Raw genomic sequence first — 22,197 nt, 5'->3', positions numbered from 1 at the left:
ATGCATTTTAAATAGATCAAGTTAAAACTATTTTCTGGATAATCCTATCGTCAGCAAAGTCAAAATTGCAACAATTATCACGTATTTAGTCAATATTCAGATTTTCGGCTTTGCGAGGTAGGCAATTCGCTAAGCAGCTAATTCCAGCGGGTTGCGTTTCCTCAACTCGCAGGGGCTTCGATGGGCTTGCATTACACACAGTACAGTGTATGCTCGCCCTAGCTACATACTAAACACTATTTGAAGAGGATTGTTTACCTAGCACCCTCGTTATGGTTGAATAAGCAATAGCGAGGCGAATTACCCCCCTCGTTTGAGCACTATGTGCACCACCGCTCGATAATTGCATAGCCCTGCGATACACTATGTATGAATTTGGAATCGACAAAATCATGTAATTCCATTTTCTAGCTGAAATGGAAATTTTGATCATGCCTAGGGGATAATTTTTATTAATTTTTAATTTGCAAAGGTTGTGGATCTTAAAAATCCACAAATCGGTAATTCATTACATTCCTGATTGTGAAATATTTTATGGATCAAAAAGGTGATTTTTCCAGTGAAAACTTTTTTAACCTTAGAGAACCTGTCGAGAATGAGGATATTTTAAATTGTTTTTTTTAATAGAAATTTTAAATTTATCAAAGGACTAACTTCTCTCAAGGGGTTTTAAGTTTGAATTGATTGGGATAAGATTAAGCTCCAGCGTTAAATTATTTTTTACCTCTTCTAACTTTGTTTATTAAGTTCTGTTGATTTTCAGAGTTTTAAAAAAAAAATATCTAACGTTGTCTTTTTTTGTTTTAATATTTCAATAATTCAAGGCTGCAGCTTTTAAAGTCTTGTTTTGAAAAGATCTTTTTATTCAAACAATATATAAATATTTTATTATTACTGCATTTGAAAGAGCAATTTATTTTCCCATTCCATCTCTGGAGAATGAAATTTACAGCGATCTCATCGCAACTGTAAAACCATTCAGCCGTTCAGAATCGCACCTAGACATCCCAAGCGAGTCGCTGCAACAAGCGATAAATACACGACTTTTATCTATAGGGACCCAGGAGAGCTTTTCACCTAGAAAGCTCTACCGTCACCACATGCATACATACACAGCATTGTTTGCTCATTCGGTCTAGTTTATAATTGCGCGGCTTAATTCAGCGGCGCAATCGGTCATAATATTCGGAGGCCCTTAAGTCGGCGGCCGCGCTTGTTTGCAGTAATTGCGCCCGCCGGGCTAAAAAGGAGCGCAGGTTTTTTTTTATGTTTGCAAGTGGGGCCTGTGGTGGTGCTACACAGGTGTGCACTCCGTGTAATCCACCGCAAAGAACGACGTTAAAGTAAGCACCGGCAAAATGGGTCGATCCCCGTCTCGTCTCTCTCTTTCTCGGCTCGCTTTTCTTGCTGCTCCTCGCCAAGTGCATACAAAAGGTCTCACCGAGTTTTTGCTCGGCCGCGGACGCGACAATCGCGCGTCGTAATGACGCCGGCCGGGGTCAGCCTCGCAAATGAGAGGCTTTGCATTTCTCGACGCACGCACAAAGACCGCGGCTGAAGCAGAGACGAGTCGACTATAAAACGCCACCAGCAGGTTCAAACGCAACATAATAAAATGAGAGCTCGCGCGCCGCTTTTCATCTCTTTCGTCGCGAAAAGCGTGAAGAATTTTCAATAGCGTGCATATACGCGCTGCTTGGTGTTTATGTTTTGAAAGAATTTGTGAAAAACTATGACTTCTCAGCTGATCTTTGAAAGAAAAATTTTCGGGATGAAAACATATTGCAATTATTTCAGGCTTCCTTTTAGGAATAAAAAAATCTGGCAATTTCCTTAACAGATTCTTATATTTTAATTTTTCTATAAATTGTAATATATAAATGTTTTTGGCTCAATTCCAAAATTTTTATTAGTGTTAATTTCTCATTCAAAATAATTTAGTTTAATTTGTGATTTCTTTATAAATTTATTGTATTATTCGCGCTTATTTGATGATTATTGGGAGACCAAATATATATTCTATCGCTTAACAAAATTTTATATAGTAGATCTACTGAATATTTTTTTTTCTCTATTAATTGAAATGGCCGAAACCGGAAGGGCAAATCTTTTTTTCAAATTCATGGTATTGAGTTTAGATAGAACTAAGTTAGTCGTGGCTCCTAAAAAAATCTAAATTCTGGTCTATTGGCATATATAGATGAATGTTTTTCGGGGGGGCCCCAAAACTTGAGAATTCGACTATTATATCAGTGTTTCTTTGTTGAATGGTGAAACACCGTTAAAAAGATAATATATATACAAAGAAATTTAACTTTCAATTAAAATGGCCGAAACCGGTAGGGCAAATCTTTTTTTCAAATTCATGGTATTGAGTTTAGATAGAACTAAGTTAGTCGTGGCTCCTAAAAAATCTAAATTCTGGTCTATTGGCATATATAGATGAATGTTTTTGGTGGGGCTCCAAAACTTGAGAATTCGACTATTATATCGGTATTTCTTCGTTGAAATGTGAAAAACCGCTAAAAAGATAATATACCTACACAGAAATTTAACTTTCAATTAAAATGGCCCAAACCGGAAGGGCAAATCTTTTTTTCAAATTCATGGTATTGAGTTTAGATAGAACTAAGTTAGTCGTGGCTCCTAAAAAATCTAATTTCTGGTCTATTGGCATATATAGATGAATGTTTTTGGGGGCTCCAAAACTTGAGAATTCGACTATTATATCAGTGTTTCTTTGTTGAAATGTGAAACACCGCTAAAAAGATAATATATCTACAAAGAAATTTAACTTTCAATTAAAATGGCCGAAACCGGAAGGGCAAATCTTTTTTTCAAATTCATGGTATTGAGTTTAGATAGAACTAAGTTAGTCGTGGCTTCTCAAAAATCTAAATTCTGGTCTATTGGCATATATAGATGAATGTTTTTGGGGGCTCCAAAACTTGAGAATTCGACTATTATATCAGTGTTTCTTTGTTGAAATGTGAAACACCGCTAAAAAGATAATATATCTACAAAGAAATTTAACTTTCAATTAAAATGGCCGAAACCGGAAGGGCAAATCTTTTTTTCAAATTCATGGTATTGAGTTTAGATAGAACTAAGTTAGTCGTGGCTCCTAAAAAATCTAATTTCTGGTCTATTGGCATATATAGATGAATGTTTTTGGGGGCTCCAAAACTTGAGAATTCGACTATTATATCAGTGTTTCTTTGTTGAAATGTGAAACACCGCTAAAAAGATAATATATCTACAAAGAAATTTAACTTTCAATTAAAATGGCCGAAACCGGAAGGGCAAATCTTTTTTTCAAATTCATGGTATTGAGTTTAGATAGAACTAAGTTAGTCGTGGCTTCTCAAAAATCTAAATTCTGGTCTATTGGCATATATAGATGAATGTTTTTGGGGGCTCCAAAACTTGAGAATTCGACTATTATATCAGTGTTTCTTTGTTGAAATGTGAAACACCGCTAAAAAGATAATATATCTACAAAGAAATTTAACTTTCAATTAAAATGGCCGAAACCGGAAGGGCAAATCTTTTTTTCAAATTCATGGTATTGAGTTTAGATAGAACTAAGTTAGTCGTGGCTCCTAAAAAATCTAAATTCTGGTCTATTGGCAAAGATAGTTGGATGTTTTTGTCGGGATAAAAATTTTCCATGCAACGCATTGATTGATGAATTTTATTCTGATTTTGACTTTTGTTATAATTAGAGCTTTAAGTGGATAAACCCAATGTTATCTAGCCAAGAGCTTTCGACTTGCATCGTGTCAACGCAACATCCACAGCAAGTAATCAATCGTGAACAACGGTGCCCGCAGATTTCGATCAAAGAGGAGCGAAGCAGGTGCGAGCGCCCAGCAGGTCTCTGCTCGTCTCGTAATGACAAATAACGTGTGCGCCGCAGAGACAAGCTCAACTACCTCCACCGGCAGCAGCTAATTCAATCAGGGTAATAGCGCAGCCTGTTTCATATCTGACTGCACCCCGTGCGTGCGCGTCACACGTGATGATCGAAATCGCTGCTGCTCCGCTGCTTTCCTAATTCAAATCAGCCGACAATTTGCCCACCCCTACGTCAACTGCAATCCCTGCCTGGGAGTAAATAAGAAAAGCAGAGAGAGAAAGAATAAAAAGGAATTCAAGAAGACACCGCTGGGGTCGAATTCAATTAGACCAGCTGCGTTGTGGTCGCGTTTTATCCTCGGAGATTATTTTTACCGCTTCCAATTTTTATACGCCCGCATAAAGTTTGTTCATTCTTTTTTTCCTCTCTCGCTCTCTAGTAAGTAAAATAAGGCAGTCCATTCGGCAATAAAAATTCCTTTTTCGGAATCAAGCGGAACACATGGCACATCTCTCTCTTTATAGAAAAAGGCCCAATAAAGAGGGCTGTACTTTATTACTCGAGCTAAACGCCCGAGTCACACCTGAGACGCTCGCCGAATAGAAATAAGACGAGAAAGTCGTTCGTTCTGCTCTCTCGCAGCCGCGACCAGCCAACTTGCCTCGTTCGTTCGGCAGCAGAAATAATGGCGCTTCGGGGACCCTCGCGCGCCCTTGCGACTCGCAGCCATCAAGGGTTGATGGAGTGTGACTGCCAACTTTTGACAATTATGCTGGCACGCACCGTGCGACTCGCTTATGCGGGAAATTAGTATCAACCTGAATGAGGCTCAAATCCAGGGCTTAATCTCGCTTAAGTGGATTTCGGTTTATTACCAATTAATTACAAGCACATTCCTTGCTAAATGTTTATTGTACTACAAACCAATTTTAAATAGATTAATTACATTGTTAATAATAAAATCCACAAGATATTTTAATTTCAATATATTTTTTCAATTTAAATCAAGTTTATTTCATTTTAAGTATATTTTATTAATTATAAGTATAATTTCTGAAACTATAACAAATATTATTAAAATGCGAATTAATACTTATAAATTTAAAGTTTCATTTGATGATTTTACTATTCTAATATACTTAAAAAATTAGATTTTTTTAAAATAAATTATAGTTCAGCCACATCATGGTTCATGAGAATGTCTAATAAATTATGTTTGTCGGTCCTCTATCATCTTCTTATCGCTTGTGTAAACAATTATTGTACATTTATAACTATTAATTATCTCGATAAATTAATTTAAAAATTATTGTTTAATGTAGTCTAAAATCATGTCATATCAAATTAATTTCACTTCAATAATATTAAACAATAATCAAATACCAATCTAATTTTTTTTTTAATTTTTAAGTGAAAGCACTTTCTTGATGCTTTCTTTGCTATTGAATAAATGCATAAAAATCCTTTCAAATTGCTTCTCTTCCTTCGCAACAATGCTTGCATAACCAGAGTGCAGAGCTATAGAAATGATCAACAGCGGCACGTTCGCCTACTTAGGACAACATTTGCATCTACAACGACCTCAGCTTGCATCCGATCCGCTTTCAGAAGCACCGATTCGATTCAAGCCGGTGCCGTGAGGCGGAAATAAAAGCGAGCGGCGACAATTAAAACGGCAGTCTGCATTTCCATAATGACACGTGAGGCGAATGCTTGTGGCTGCGAACTCGGCCGAAAGAAAGGAAGGGAAAGAAAGAGACCTCGGTTGCATAAACAAATAAAAGTGGAGCCACGCAAACGGTGCCCCTCTGTTTACTTAACATGACTTGCATGAATTAGCTGCGGCGACCACAAGAGCACAAATTGTCACACAAGTTTTAGCATCTTAACCGCGACTATTTTAATAAATTAGCATGCTAAGAGTCCTCGTCAGCGCGGTGCTGCTCTTTGTGTTTTATTGCCACTGTATATATTCAAAGCACTGCGCTCGAAACTTAAATAGTTTCCACGCTGCACCGCTCGCTCGCCGGCTCACTTTTTGCATAACGTGTCGCTCAAGTGGCACGAATCTTGCGGCCAAAGTGCTTTCCAGATGTAATCACATTTCCAGCTGCTGATCAATTTTGCATGCTTAATTCGCTGTGGCGGACGAGTGAGGATAAAGCCATGCAAGCAGAGCACAGCATCGGCGACGAACAAGCAGATTGCGAAAAGAGCTGAAGTACTCGGATGTTAGATTTCTGATCGATGAGTTTGCAAAGATAAAGAAAAGAAAAAGGACAAGACAGGAAATTTCTTTATAGTATTAGATTAAAGTATAAAAGAATTTCTATGATACCGCTTCTCAAATTTTAATAGAATTGATTTCAAAAAATGTCGCTTTCAATTTATTTCAATTAATTTACCTTTTTAAACTTTCCCTTTTTAGTTTGGTTGCTAAAATAACAACATCTCTGCACAGTGAAGCTAGGCGCGGCCAATTTTCTGCGCCTCTCAAACTTTTAGAGACAATTTCCTCAACTTAGGAAGCTAAATTATCCCAATCTGCCAGCTATTCCACGCGAGTTGGACGATTCAACTCTAGGCAATTTGCACCTCTCGGCGAAACAAGGTCGCGTGTTGATTGCGAAAAAATTGCACGACAGTCGTTCGGACGCAACGTGCAAGTTGTGAGAGGGAATTGCAGTGACACGGGGAGAGTGAGAGCAGGATTGAGGGTGGAAGGAAGCTGTCTCGCGGTGAATGGAAAAAGTTTGTGTATCCAGAAGTACATAACGAGGAGAGGTGTGAATTCTCCGCCTCGTTTTCTCGGGCAAAGATTTCTTCTTTCTCGTGTTTATTTGAATTTATCGCCTTCACGCCGGTGTCAAGATGAAAATAGCAGTGTGGGTGACATGAATTCTCGTTTGCGGGGAAAATTCCTATTTTTTTATTAGTCGACGCTGCAACGCCGACAGCGGGCGTGTATTCATGCGGTCTCTCTGAATAAATACGAGACGAGGAGTGCGACGCTTCTTCTTCCTGCGCCTTTCGCGACGTCTCGCCGCTCTTTATAAATAGCTTTCTCTGAACGCGTGTGTGTGTGTGTGTGCGATTCAATTGCACACACACACACAGCAAGACTTCCAATTAAGCCCCCCGAGACTTTATCGTGCGCGTTAAACGGCGTCTCTTTTTGTCTCTAACGCATGTTTGCGACGCTTAATTCCGGAGATAAATGTGTACCTTGCGCGTGAGGAATGACAACGAATTTATTGCGCCACTTTTTGATTCACTGCGCGAGTAGAGAATCTTTCTTTTAAGCTGCGGAAAGGGGCTGTTTCATGTCATGGTGGGTGAGTGAAATATTATTATTTTCCATGTAAATACGGCAAAATTCAAAAATTGGTGAGCCAAAGAAAGTGTCAATTTTTTCCTCAAAATTTAAGAGAGTAAGATGTATATTAGATTCAAGAAATACTTTAAGTGGTATTAAACTTTTGTAATATTTATTTATTTTTTATCTAAATTTCGAATAAAAAAGTTAACAAAATTTTCAAATGTTCAATAATGCATATTTTAAGTAAAATAATTTTTCATATTTCTTTTTAATTTAAAAGGTTGACTTTGGAGCAAATTGTTATAGAAAATAATAGAACACAAAGCTATTAACATTTTATATTTTGCAATTTGCACTGTCTGTGGGGTATGTTAGGGCAACCAAGGTTTTATTATGTTCAGCTATTGAAACCAAGAATAAACCAAGATTTTTTATTTTTATGAAATCTTTTGTAATCTCAGAGCATAACGTAAAATTTTCATTAATACTGAAGAAAGTAAGTGAATTTTTAGAAGCCTTCTCTTAAAAAAAATCTCGAATTTTATCAAACTTTTCGTTTTTTTAATACATATTTCTGAGTTTCAGTCTCAAATTTCCACTTTCGGAAGTTTCCTCCTCGCCGTTCCCGAATTGATGACTATAAATATGCCGCAGATGTTTCAGGGGTCAGCCGGACCACTTTGGCTTGTCTGTAGTTGTTATTAGATAAAAAAAAAAAATAAAAGTAGAAAGGAAAAGTTTGTGCCAGGGTCGCTTTAGCTCGCTTGTGTGAGATCCAATAATTGTCTATAAAAGTTGAGCTGACGCGCGCTTTGGCGCAAATGTTTGTTGGCCGGCGCGCGCCGTTACACTTTTACTTAAGTTTTCCAATATCGACATGAAGCAGTCGGTTTCGTTTTGAGTGAGCGAAAAATCGTCGCACCGCAGGGATTTCGCGCGACAAACTTTTGCCAAAAATATTATTGCCTTATTCGTTTCGTTCTTTTTTCTAATAAACTTGCGCGAGATTCTGTGAATCTTTCCCTCTTCAGACACAGCTGCAGTGAATGCTTGCGCAGCACTTGGAACAAAAGATTTTAAAAAAAACTTTCTATGCTCTTTCAATAATTTATTACCTCGTCGTCTTCATGTTTCCAGAATTATAAGTATAAAAAAGCAAAACAAATAATATTTAATTCCCCTTTTATTCAGTAAAAGAATTGTGTAAAATTATAAAATGTCAAATTCAATTCCATTAATATTTGAAAGAAAACCAGAACTTGTTATTTACATCATATCTTTTTATTCAGTTGTGGAAAACGCTCATATGCTGGAAGGCACTAGATTTACTTATTTTCAATGTAATTTTAATCAGAAATGTGGAATTCAATCATTTATAATGGAAATTTGGCGACATAGCGCAAGGCTTTTAGTCGATTAAATAATTGCATTATTTAAATGTTGTCTTCAGAAATAAGTTTATTATTTATTAATAATTATTAATAAATAATAATGAATATTCATCAAGCTCCTATATTTTTAAGAGCATATATTGCATCAATTATTCTTGAGTGTTCTTAGATGACAAAATATTTCACAAGCTCTGTTTCCTGAAACAAAAATCTATTATTTTTAATCGTCAATCTTGCACACGAAGTTCAAAATTTTTTAGATCAGGGGTGCATAATGAACTCAGTATTATCATCCTTCATGATTAATTTAAACCTTCTTGATCAATTCAGTTATTTTCAAGATTATTATCTGGGCATAAATACCACAAGCTTAATAATTAAAGCAACTGTTATCCCTCTCCGGTAATTTCCGTCTAAACTCCAAGTTGGCCGTGTGTTTGGGAAAGAGCAGCGACCAAAGACCAACTTTTGACGTGTGTGGTGTTTAGAGCAGAGTATGTAACCCCGTCACAAAACTTCTTAATCCGTCGGAATAATAATTAATTATGTTCCGTTGCAAGATTATAATACGCCGAGAGTTTCACAGAAGCGGAAAAACTTGGCGGGGGATTTTCGGGGGATAAACGCGACGAAGAAGAAGATTTGGAGCAAGAAAGGAAGGGTTCGTGATCCGGCTGCATTTTGCGCCGGCCACATCCTGCTGTGTATACAAACGTGCACATGTATTATGTATTGTTTGGCCAGCTGCAAACATCAAAAGTGAGAGAGCACAAAGGTCGGCCGGCTGCAGAGCGAGCGAGCGAGGCCTCCGAGGACCCTGGAGCAGTCTGGCCGAGCTATTACCGTGATGGCCTCTCATCAAATTAGGCTGCATTTGCAGCCGTAATGGATGCACATCACTCGCCGCAGACTCTCCATTCATACCGGAGAACATTTCTAATTTTAATTAGGACGGGCATTAATTAATTAGGCCACGCACGCATGCACCAGTGAGCCCATTTGGAGTGCAGATTTAACTGTGGATTTGCGATTTATTTATGCTGAGTGGTGCGAATTTAGTCCATAATGATGGCGATTAATGATGCAACATTTGAATGGTGTATTAATTAATCAATCAATTTTTCGTCATTCAAACGACTTAAATTGTTAGAGTTAATTTGTGGCACGCCTACGGCCTTCATTTCAATAAATTAAAAACGACTAAAATTATTTAGTTTTAAATATACTTGTGAGACGTTTTAGCGATTATTCCCATACAAAATAACAATCAAAATTAAAGTATTTTAGGAATTTAAAAATTAATTTAATATCCTTCCGATCCAACAATGTTCGTTTAGTAAAAATTAAAAATTGTAAGCCATTTTAATTCATAGAGAAATCTGCAAATTATTAAAGCTTCAAAATAATCCCGCCAGTGTTCCACCCGTTGTAAGCGCCTCTTCTCCAGGGAGTACAATCAAGAGCGTTTTGTTCGACAAGCTCTTCTTAAAATTTTACGATTCCCTTGCGCGCGACGGGTTCTCTCTCATTTTTAAGGTGCGCTGATTGCCCATTTTGCGGACGCCTGCGAAAACAGCCGCGGCATAAAATTAAATTGCCGTCGTGCTCAGTCACTAAACGTGAAGCGAGCGGCACTAAATTTTGAGTATACAACAACAACAAAAGCAACAACGAGAGACGAGACGACAAAGAGAACAGTTAAGTCTGGTCGTCGCTTCGAAAGCGAGACACCGAGACGGAGCGGCGCGCATCCGATGCTAATTATGCAAATGAGCAGCCGAGGCATTTGTTGATTCAAAGTTTGGTGTAAGTCAAAGGCGGCAATTAGCGAAAGCGGTTCGGGGCTGCATTTTAATAAACAAGCCATTAGGTGGGCTGAATTTTTCATTCGCTTTTACGGCCGCGCGCGCCGTCGGTGCACCTCTTGAATTTTGCATAATTTTATGACGCTTAATGCCGGGCCCGTATCTCGCGGGTTGCCTGAGCTCCTCCAAATCCCTGGCCGCTCGTTTGGCCCGTGAAAAAATTACACTTGCCGCCGGCTGCTTTTCGCGCTCCTCCGATCGACGTTTGCACCACACACGTCCGCTACAAGATCCGCTTTTTTTTCTTTCTTTCTTTCTCTGCGAGAGCGGCGAAACCGATCAGATTGTTATTTCCACCAGAGGCGCAGGGAATTTGTCTTTCTGGAAAAACAACGGAACAGAGGTCGTTCCGTGTAATCCCTCCGAACGCCGCCGGATCCTCCGAGGAGGCGGAGAGAAATTACATGTGTGGTCACTTCGAGGTAATTCTGTATTTATGTGCTTGCGTAAAAAGAGCTGTAGGATTTCTACGCCTTTGATTGGATTACGATGAAATAATTCCGTGTCTTGCAAACAATTTTCATTCCAGTTCCACCTTGGCTAACAATTAGATAATTCGGTACAGTTTATGTGCCGATTAAAAAACAAAATTCGTAAATTTTTTACTTTGCGAATGTCTCCATGCGCATCAAATTGTTTCGAATTTAAATAATACTGTAGTATTATAAAAACTATAAAAAATATTTATTTATTTTGTAATTCACATTTATTTATAATTTTATTTACATTTCATATTATTGAAAATTAAATTAATATTTTATTAAATTAGATTTTTAATGGTTGAAAAGCTGTATTTTTATAAAACGATTAACGATATTATTATTTTAGCAATTAAATACACAAAGAGATTACCTATTTTTTTTTTTTTACAAAGTCATTTGGATACTATATAAAGCATATAATTATGTGAATTAAAATAAAATAGATTGGTTGATCATCATCTTTTGATTCAATGTTAAATTTACTAAGTACTTCACATAATATATATTTTGAACAATACTTTTTAATGTAGAATATTGCTTGTTCTTACATACTCTATATACACAAATACAAATAAGAGTAAGTATCGATATTGTTGCAATTAATGGTTAGTTCTTGAATGGCTTTTTTGTACACATTTTGTGCATTTATTTAAATAATATAAATTGCTTTGTAAAATTGCCAAAGTTAAGTTGTAGGTGAACTCAAATGAGTTTGAAATAAAAAGGATATATAATATATATTTAAATAATACACTTTACAATGTCATATTTTGTTTAAATTTTAAATTCAAGATCAATGATCAATCTAAATTTAAGTAAATTCAATTATTTAAAAAGAAGAATATTTTATTAAAATATAAAGGAAAAAGGAAAAAAAAAATACATTGATCAAGTTACAATTGCAAATGAGTTGCTTTTCTGCATATGGTACAGAAGTAACATCTATATTTACTTCAACTTTCTAGCTTATATACACAGTTAGGTTTACACAATATTGCAGAATTGCAGATACACGATTCCATTTACACCCTCGATTGTCACTGCAACTGAGGCATTCAGATTTAGTCACGCCGGAAGGGACCAAAGTTGTTTAGAACAAGCCGCTTAGTGGGAGAGTGAGTGAAGCTTGAGGTTGCGTATCACACCCGCAGTATACATACATATACACGCTGACAGTTTGTTTGAAAAGCTATTAGGTTCGTGGTCATTTGCGGTCAAATAGCAGCACGCAGAATTGAAATTTGCTGCCTTTTGAAAATAGGTCCCTACAGGGATACGCGGAAACAAACGCATCTAACAAGTGGACACAAATGAAGATAAGCCGAGTGAAATGTAAAGCTGTATGGTTCCTTCAGCAAGGAGCTCATGCTTTTGAGAATTATTGTCACTCAAATGTAAATTTTAGGATTTTCATTGCATATTTTTATGTATCTATCTCTGATCAAATTTGTAATTTATTGAATTTGTGATACATCGATGAACTTTAAATATGAAACTAAATATAAAGATATTTACCATTTTTTTGTTTCATGTGATGTTATTAAAATATTTTTTAAGACATTTCAATAATTAATATTACTCAAAGAAAATAGGATTAAAAAAGCAGCAAAGTTATATTCAAAGAATTATTCACCTAAAATTGATTTAATTTTCTTTTAGAAAAATAGCAATTTTTACCTATTTCAAAAAATGATCACAAAAACATCCATAAGGGCTTAATTTCGAATTACAAAATATCAATTACTTATTCACCAATTTGGATCTCAAACAGCTGAATAAAGACAAGTAATTTTCCAAAGCCTAAATAAGTATCATATGTCTTGGAATATCGTTTTTTTAATATGTAAAAAATAAAAATGTATGTAATATTCGTAATATTATAACTAGAAACAGAATCAAATTGATTTACAAATTTTATCAATACGGGAAATTATTTTGAAAATTTCATAAATTATAACTCACAAAAAGTGGTCCTTTACCGATTGCGGAAAATTGAATTTGCGACGGAGTATTTTATTTTGTTGTGATGGTGCGCAAATAAAACGAACGGCGCAGACGGTAAATATTTGATTCCGGTGGCCGGATTAATAACGGGCCGCGTGTGCTAGTTGAAATAATTCGTGCAAATTGCATATGCGCCCAATTCCGCCGGCAGACGCATCAATCCGGCATTAGCGCCGCGGGGCGAATTTGCATTTATCGCTCGGGTGCAATCTAAAAATGCTGATGAAGTTGATTAAGCTGCACATCAAGTAGGATTAAATATACGGCATTGGAAATATATATAAAAATATTAGAGCACATGTGCGAGCGAGCGAGAATAACCGTGGGCGAATGAGAGCAGCCGAGCGCGCCGAATGAATAAAAAAGTGCGATATCTCTGGCGCACACTTTTCACAGAGCGAATATATAAATGCCGGGTGTGTCCGTAATTTAAGTGCTCAAAAATCAATGATGCCCTTTGAATTTGCATGGCCGTCATGTATAGCGACGGACGGACGGGTGAGTGAGAGTGTGCAGGCTGGCGGATGACGTGGATTTATTCAAAATGAATTAATCTCTCGCCCGCGCGTTCACTCGCGCCCCGTGTATCTGTTTCGACTGCCGGCCTAATAAATTCACCAATGTCCGATACATCTGCAATAATGGCCAATTTTTCGCAGCAGCTGCTGACCGGCCCGCCGCACAGAAAGCACGTTCCTCTGCAAGCGAACTGTCACGCGGCGCAGCTCCTTGTCTATAAATCATCCGGATTACCTGCCGAGAGCGTCGCCATATAATGAAACGAATAATCACCCGATAAATCGTGCGCGGCGAGGGTGGTCGGGGTGCAGATTTGAATTTTTCACACACACACACGCCTGAGGAGAGCAAAACTTGACAGAGATGCGTCGACGGGAAATGAACAGAGCCGAAATTATTTTTTCCTGCTCTTTATTACATAGTTTGAAATACCAAGTGTTGAAAACTTTCAAAAGGAGCTATTTTTATTTTCAAAAATTTCCAAATTTTAAAATATGCTGTTGAAATTTTTAATTTAATTCTTCCAAAGTCTGCAAGTACAAAAATCAACTGATGTGAATCAACTTATGCTTCATTTGCCAGCTGATATAAATGACATAATAAAGATTTCTGCTAATTTTTTTTTCCAACAGAACATCTCCTTTACAAATCGTCCTAATTCACAGAGACGTCACATCAAAGTTTTGAGGTTTGTTTGGTGTTTCCCAAAGATTGTTAAAGCGCAAAATCGTCATATATTCTGTTTCAACAAAAATGATTCGTTAGTTTTGATTCCCAAAAAAGGCTGATGTCAAACTCTTTTAATGTTGTCTTTGCTGATTGCTGATGGCATAGAAATTTAGAAAGTACTGGAACAAATTGAGCCTCATGGCTAAAAAAATAATTTTTCTCTCCATTTAATAAAATTTACAAATAAAACCTGAAGATTTATAAATAGATTCATACAATTTAAACAATTTAATTTTATTTTTGTTTCTTAACATCACATTTTTTTATTTAAATTCTACATAAAATCGATTATTTTCAGAAAAATATCATATTTAAAAGATTACCTAAAAAAGCTTCAAAACTAGTAAATTAATGCTAATAAAATAATTATTAAAGGCCTTTATGATTTTGTAAACTATTTGCATCCCATGAGGGATATCCAATACAGAAATTGTTGAGCAAATTATTGACTATAAAATTAGATGAATCGGCTTATCTACATTTATTGAATTGAGTATATTTTCTATCTATGAAGCGCATCTCTCTAAATGATCCTTCTCGAAAGGTCGACGTGGGAAAGAAGGATTTGCCCGGGAAATATGGTCGGCTTCGTGCGGCGCAGCTAAATTCAGGCATTATGCATGGATCGTCTCGGCACGTCATTATGGCGAGTAATTGTCGAACACACATACGTGTCCCGCTCGACACGGTCGCCATTTTTATTTTTCCTCCGCAATGCGCGCCCTCGGGGCTGTAAATCGGCGGCGGGCACTGCGGTGTCTATCTGGCCATCTTTCTCTCTCAGCCGCTTTCTCTCTTTGCATTTTTAATTTGCCGCTCGCTGCCTTCTGGCTTTCTCTAGGCCGGATTCAATTCTCGTGCCGAGATGGCCAATCTGCGATGCGAACCGCGCGATAAGAGCACGGCGAATTTGAATACAAATGCTCTTGCCTGCGCCAGATAAGACAGCTTTTCTGCCACGGTGTGTTTCTTCTTCTTCGTCTTGCGGCTCGCATGTTTCGGGGCAATAGATAGTCTTGTTAAGCGAACGTGCCGAGTGCAGGTGGACATGAAATATTGAGAGCGGGCATCGGAGGAAGGAACAGGAGGTCCATCAACCCCCATCAATTATGCCATCGCGCGCGAGAGCGCGAGCGGCCGAAAAAGCCTACAATGGGGCGGTGAAGACCAGCCCCGTCTCGACCCGTTTCCGCCGCTCATCATTCAAAATATATTCTGTTTGCACTCCACTTCGGCCCTAATTACGTCTTTATTTTAAGTTGCGCAAGACGTTGCTTTGATTGATTACGTTCTAATGGAAAATAGATCGTTTGTAGAAAGTTATTAATTTCATTGCAAGACATGAGATATAAATTAAAACATATTTTTTTATGTTCGTGAAAAAATAAAAATTAAGTCAAGGTGGATTTCACAATAAATTTTTTAGAGATCACTCTGATTAATTAGTGATTTTCCAAATAAAAAAAAAAAATCCAAAAGGATGTTTTATTTCTGGTGACTTAACAGAAACATCATTAGTGTTCAGCAAGATTTAATTGGAAGCAAATTTAAATTGATTATTATTATTTATTACTTTCAACTGACAATGAGAAGAATAATAATGAGTTAAATAAAAAATATTTTATATTCTCGGTGTCAGTCAAAATTATAAGAAAGCGTAAAATATGACGAACAGATTGGAATGATAAAAACAATTAATTATCAAATTTAATTGCTATTGGTTGAAATTTCAATGTTAGGTCTTATAATAGTCTACATAAAGTGCTCTGGATTTTTAAAAGAGCTGAAAAATTTAAAAATAGAATTTATTAATGAAAATAAAGAGCAATAAAATGCATTTGATATTAATAAAAATAATTTGCAACTGGTTGATTAATTTTTGCAAAATTTAAGTACTTTGTATGGAGCACAGAATATTACGCTTGTAACAGGTGGGATTGTGTTTTGAATTTTGAAAAAAATTTGTAAATTTGCTACTTCAAAATTCTACACTGTTACATTTATAGCTCGAAACAATTTAAACATGACCGCGTCAAATATACGGCATTTTTAGGAGTAATTTTTTTTTCTCTCTCTCTCTCTCTCTCTCTCTCTTTCCGATCCATAAAATTTTAGAATAACTGCGCGCAAACAGTCTGGGTTATTTCCTGTGAAAAAAAAAACACGCGCGCGGATTCTTTCGCAGCGAAATGATGCAATTACGCCGGTCGGTTGGTCGGGACCGCTACTTTTATTGCCACTAATACGCATTAAACCGACCAGGTGCGAGTTATTCTCCTCGCAAAATATCAAATGAACCTGCCGTTTTCCATTAAAAGAGGCGTCGTTTGCATTTGGGGCGTTAAGTAGGTAACAATCTGTTAAACGCGAATTAGGACCTTCTGCGCCGTGGTAATAATTTTTAAGGTGCAGTTTTCAAGTCGCAGCACGTTCGGGCGATTACACGCGAAAATCAATGCGCTCAGGTCGAGCCCAGGTGTAAATAATAACCCCTGAGACGACGAGAGACCGCAGCTCCGTTCTTTTCCTTTCTCTCGATCCTTTTCACGTTTGCATGCGTGCGGGGCGTATGAAAAGATGAAAGGATAATCACATGCGCGGTAATCTTTTCAATCCATCTCTCTCTGTGACGGGATTTCCCAAACAGAAAATCAAGATTGGACCGTATAATTGAAAAGGTCGCCGATATAAAAACGCTCACTTCTATTCAGGTTCGGGCAAAGCTTTGGAAAGAGATTTATTTTTTATGCCATCGGAGGTTAAGTTTGAAAAATTGCAAATGGAGACAGACTCACCTGATATTCCGTCATATGTCCACCACTGGTCCCAGCCAATGCAGCTGGCATCTGTAACAAACAAACAAACATGGTGAACACGATTAATTAGTCGTTTTGACAGCGCACACGCGAAACACCATTAACATCTCCCGCTCTATCTATCAGCTTATATTTGTGTATCAGTGTAGGTGATGAGACTAAAATATGCTCTATAAAATCTATGTCAAGGACTATCTGACCATCAATTTTCACTTAATGGTTTGTTTCATTAGGCCAAATTGTTGAAAAAAAAATTTAGATTGATTAACAAAAAATTAGGGAGGGAAACATTATTCAATAGTTGTTCTAACAGAGACTTTTATAAATCTCCTGAGATCAAAAAGACCCCATCCGCCAGAGTATGATTTGATTTTTTCCTTTGAAAATTATTCTTAAATCTTAAAGAACCACAACACAGGTTTTGATTGAAAATACCTCAGAAGTTAACGACCTCTGACTGGACTTTTCTTTCTTTATCAACTAAATATATAATGCTTTATTAAAAAAAAATTGACTTATTTGAAGTGTTTTAAGACTTCAAAAATTTAATTAAAATCAGTGCAACAAAATATTGAATTACAACATTTTAAACTCTACTTAAAACTAATATTTTATTAGTTATTTGATTTTTTGAAATCCCCTCCTTCTTTTTTTAATCACTACAATAAAAAAATTGCAATTAATTAAGCAAGTCAATCTGTAGTGTTTCTTTATCTTTACAAACTAGGTCATTTCACACAATTGCCAGTGGAGAAATTTCATCCAATCTGCCCTGCCTTTTCTACTTTAGCACATAAAGAAGCTTGTACAATTAATTTCCGTTTTCAACAGCTCGGGGAGTAGCAAAACGCACACCCATACTTGCTAAATTCATAATTTATTTCACCTGAGCTGCAGTTTTGTGATACAACGGCGCGGTGCACATCTCGAGTGAGAAAAACGCGCGGTCGTTGCAAGTCGGCGGCGCCGAGAATTTATTCGAGCAGGCAAATTAAAGGTGTGCGCCGAGTTAACAAGTAAAGTTTGCACTTGATTTGTGATCTGCCGGCTGATAGCGTGTGTGTTTTTGTTGCAGGCCGAGTGAGGAAGAAAGAGAGGAAAAGGAGAAGAAGAAGAAGATGGTAAGTCCCGAGGGGCCCGTTAGGGAGCATGCCGGCGGATGAGACTCCAACAGATTACATAACACACACAGGATGAAAAAATAATAAACTGCTGCCTGCGCCCCCCGGAGTGGCGCTAACTTAATATCTTATCCTCGGGACTAATTGGCTCGCCGCGCGCGCGAAAACAGCCGGCAAACCTGATTAAAAAAATTAGCTCCGAGTCTGGCGAGATGTCATTAAAAATGTGGTGCGGATGCTAATTGGGCGGAAAGAAGAAAAAAGCACAACGTGTTCGTCCGTAGTGCACGCCTAGATGTCGGGATGCGTCTGCTAACGAAGCGGCGGAGACGCAGATGCGCTCTTATTTCCGAGATTCCCGGCGTAAATTAATTCAGCCTGGAATTGGGGAATGCGCCGTTTGTGTAATTGGATAGCCGAATGACTTTCTTCCGATTTTTTCCACGGTCCTGCTTCAAATTTAATTTCTTAAATCCTCAGATTTTCTAAAGCTAGTTTATCTTTCAATTGCTATTCCAAAATAGTTATCTTGCAGCGTTGATTATACACTGCCTATAAATTAGTTGCAGAAAAATTACTCCATAATTCATAAAGCCAGGGATTGGGATGCAAAAGTTGGATTTAAAAAATACGTAATTTATTTTCTTATGATAAATGCGGTGGAGCTTTTTTTAAGAGTTTTAGCAAAATCTTCGCCTTTTTCCAAATATTCAATAATAACTTATCAAAAATTAACGTTTAAATTTAATATTTAATTATACGTGTTTTAACATTTGAAAAAAATTAACAGTAATAATTTTGGCATAGGCAAACATCTCGACATCTGTGACCTACATGTTGCCTACTTTACACTTCAACCTCGACTTTCGAGTTTCGCGAGACGTGCCGCTGATATAACTTCTTATTTGCAGAATATTTCTATTCAATACATATACATCTAATTTTAATCATCAGAATTTAAGTAATTAAAAATTTTGAAGCCCAGACTAAACGAGTTTTTTTCTTTTTATCAAATTTAATCTAACTACTGGTGAAATAAAATTTATAGTAAAATTGTGAAAATTTCAATGTAGTTTTCATAAGGATAACTGCAAGTCCGATTATAAAAATTTTATAATATCAATATTAGAATTGTTTGAAATTAACATTAATAATAAAATTTAAAATAGTAATAAATGGCACAATAATTATAGTGAAATAATAAATTTGTATATAAAATATTAACTTAAATTGTATAAATGTAAGTTTATATTTTTATAACAATAACCGTTTAAAATCTGTGCCTAATTTGGCCACGGTGTAGCTGGCAGGCGAGACGCGACTTTAGATTTTAATAAAGCACCGTGCGACGTCGACACCGTTTGTGTGTTGTTCTTCTTTGCCGCCGCCGAATAAGTGTCTGGAGCCATTTGTTTTGGAGCAGTGCCGCTATTATGGCGGCAATAGAAAGGTAGTTGTAAATAATTAATGCAATAATCCAGCGGCGTGGCAGCAGCGGGCCAGCTAATCCTGCCGGCGGCTGCCGAGGTGGAAACGAAAGCACCACTTGAGCTCGCCCTCGTCTCGCGCGCGTTCGTCTCCTCGTGTGTTTATTCAGCCAAACAAGAGTAAGCACGTATACCCTTCCTTCCTTCCTGCCTTGCTCATACTCCACGCGCACTAACTTTCGGCGCCCCAGAATTCGCAAGCGGCGAATCAGGAATCGCTCCGTTTTAACTGATTAAGTTTTCCGCCGGCGTTTCGGGCCAAAAGCGGCCTCTTTTTCCTCTCGTGTGTGGAAGAAAACTTTGGCCGAAGTCAAGTTGAAAACTTTGCGGGAACATTATTTAATTGTGTCGAGTATGTCTTTCTACGTTTTATTCAACAAAAAGGTCGGCATTTTTGTTTAAATTATTCATTTTATTAATTACTAGTAATTCATTTTGCAAGATTTTCTTAAAATATAATTTTTGTTTCTCAATAAATATTTTTAATTAAATATTTGATAAAATCTCCTTGTGGCTAATTTGAATGATTTTTTTTTTATATCTGTTGATAGTTTGCTTGATAATTATTGATTTTATTGCAGATTTAGTTACAAATTGTGTTTATTAATGTACCACCGGGCATTCTCTGCCCAAATACATCATTTACAGCATTTTTATAAGTTCATAGGACAAATTATTATTAATTGAAAAAAAATGGGATTTTCTCCTTTAAAATTTATATTAATTATAGGCGGCTTATGACAGGCTCATTTTGTTTCTACTCCATTCGAAAAGGTGAATAATTCTTAAAATTAAGTTAAAATTAAAAAAAAAAAAATGTAGCGAAAATCAAAGGCCACGCATCAGCTCTATTATGTTGGCCAAAAAAAAAGATGTCTTCCGCCCGAGCCATAAGGCCCCATGGCTCTGACGGCAGCCGTGTACCAACATAATTTTGGGATGCGCAGCCTTTGGCGAAAATAAGACCATTTTACCTCTTTTCGGTGTAATAAACAAAGATATGATATTCATTTTACAATTTCATCGCTCAAGTGCAAAGTAAATTGACTTTACTTTAATAAATTAATTATTTAATTAATAATGACTGCATAATTAGATAAATTAAACTGCCAAGCAGCCCATTTTCATCTTGAGTAAAACACCTCACCAGCCAGCAAATGAATAAATAATCAAATCCGAGAAGCGCTTTCTCGCGGGAAAATTAATTTGGCGTGTGCAACACGCGAAAATCGTTCTGATCCTCTGGAAATTAATTACAGCGCGCGGCAGAAAATCAAGCTTATCGTTTGCAGTGATGGGCGCAGAAAATTAGGCAGCCGTCAAAAGCACCGCGATGCTATCTGACGAGACGCGCGCAGCCGGCGGATAAGAAGCAAATCCGCCTTGAAGGCTCATTTGCCTAATTAACCTGCTTCTTCCGCAGTCGCTTCCACCGTGTGTGTGGGTGCGACTCCGGCAGGTGCATTTGCGGTCGCTGCCCGGCAATTAATTACCGACGTAACCCGAAACGACTTCTATCTACGCAAGGACACCCGAATCTAAGGACCAACACCAAGTCTCGTTTTGATGGTCTCGGAAGATTGGCTCATTCATAGTGAAAAGCAAGCAGTCTCCTTTGATGAGAGATAAATCAAGAGGCCTAATTACTTTTCATAAACAAGTTTCAATAAGAGTTAAGGCACTTTTTTAATTATTAAAATTATTAAATTTATTGATAGTAAATTTTATAGTTTTTAATAAAATGACCATTTTTAATAAATTTTTTTAAATTAAATTTAAATATTTCATTTCTGTCTGATCTATCATTTAAATCATTGGAAAATTTTTATAAATTTGTAATTTTATAAATAATTTGGTTAGTCAAAATCGTTGCTACTTATGACATCCTTTAAATATAAAACTCCTTATCTCTTGAACGATGCTCTTTATAATTGAATTAATATTGAACATTTAAATTGATTAAAGGATAAAACCGTATAATATAATTCAGTGTATTTGAAGTATGGATAAACTCTTAATATGCGCTATTTTTTCAACAACCCACAAATTTTTTGCCTGATATTTTTGTAGTTAAATTTGAACTATCCTTTAAAAATAAATCCATAGAAAAATAATTGGTGTTCTAATTTTCGTACAAACAATTCACAGTCCCGTCAAATCAATTTTTAACTCATTCACTTTTACAGTAAGAATAACAACAATAAAAAATTAGGTCTGTGGTTATATTTTCGTTCAAAAACATCTTCTCTCCTTCTATGTTATAATTTTGGTTTATTAAGCAAGAATATTTGTGAAGTTAAAATTACACTGACTAACAAAAAATTTTAGCATTTAAAAATAGAATGGCAGGACAAAAAAAGCATCCGACATCTTTTTCTTTGGCGACTTAAAATGTGTTCCGAGTAAAAACAACGCCGCATAGAACCATTACTTCCGATCAATCCGACATTAAAAATAGCAAAACGCTCGGTGAAGCGACACGTGACAAGTTTCAACCTGGGTTAACCCAGATCTATCTATCTCCAGAGATAAAATATGCAACGAGTGCTCAGAGCGTCTCTTTGGCTGCAGCAGGTGAAAAATTCCCGGCGGGTCAGAGACGGGC

General features: G+C 36.7%; 1 protein-coding gene and 1 long non-coding RNA gene across 3 annotated transcripts in view; one reads left to right on the top strand and one right to left on the bottom strand.

Moving 5' to 3' along the window:
• LOC132202363 (uncharacterized) overlaps positions 1-18,160 on the top strand; it is a 42,937-nt gene extending 24,777 nt beyond the window's left edge. The window contains exon 4 of the long non-coding RNA XR_009442364.1: positions 18,060-18,160. This is a non-coding gene — a long non-coding RNA (uncharacterized LOC132202363). The remainder of the gene's footprint in view (positions 1-18,059) is intronic.
• Positions 1-22,197, bottom strand: part of LOC132202353 (carbonic anhydrase-related protein 10-like) — a 65,472-nt gene that overhangs the window by 23,301 nt on the left and 19,974 nt on the right. For both annotated transcript variants that reach the window (XM_059629214.1, XM_059629224.1), the window contains exon 2: positions 16,964-17,014. In XM_059629214.1, the coding sequence (XP_059485197.1) occupies positions 16,964-17,014 (51 nt within the window). The remainder of the gene's footprint in view (positions 1-16,963; positions 17,015-22,197) is intronic.

The sequence above is a fragment of the Neocloeon triangulifer genome, unplaced genomic scaffold (genome assembly GCF_031216515.1).
Source record: "Neocloeon triangulifer isolate White Clay Creek 2 clone unplaced genomic scaffold, ASM3121651v1 ptg000002l, whole genome shotgun sequence".
Lineage (NCBI taxonomy): Eukaryota > Metazoa > Arthropoda > Insecta > Ephemeroptera > Baetidae > Neocloeon > Neocloeon triangulifer.
The sequence above is the reverse complement of the archived record's forward strand: the minus strand, read 5'-3'. Positions and strand labels throughout refer to the sequence as shown.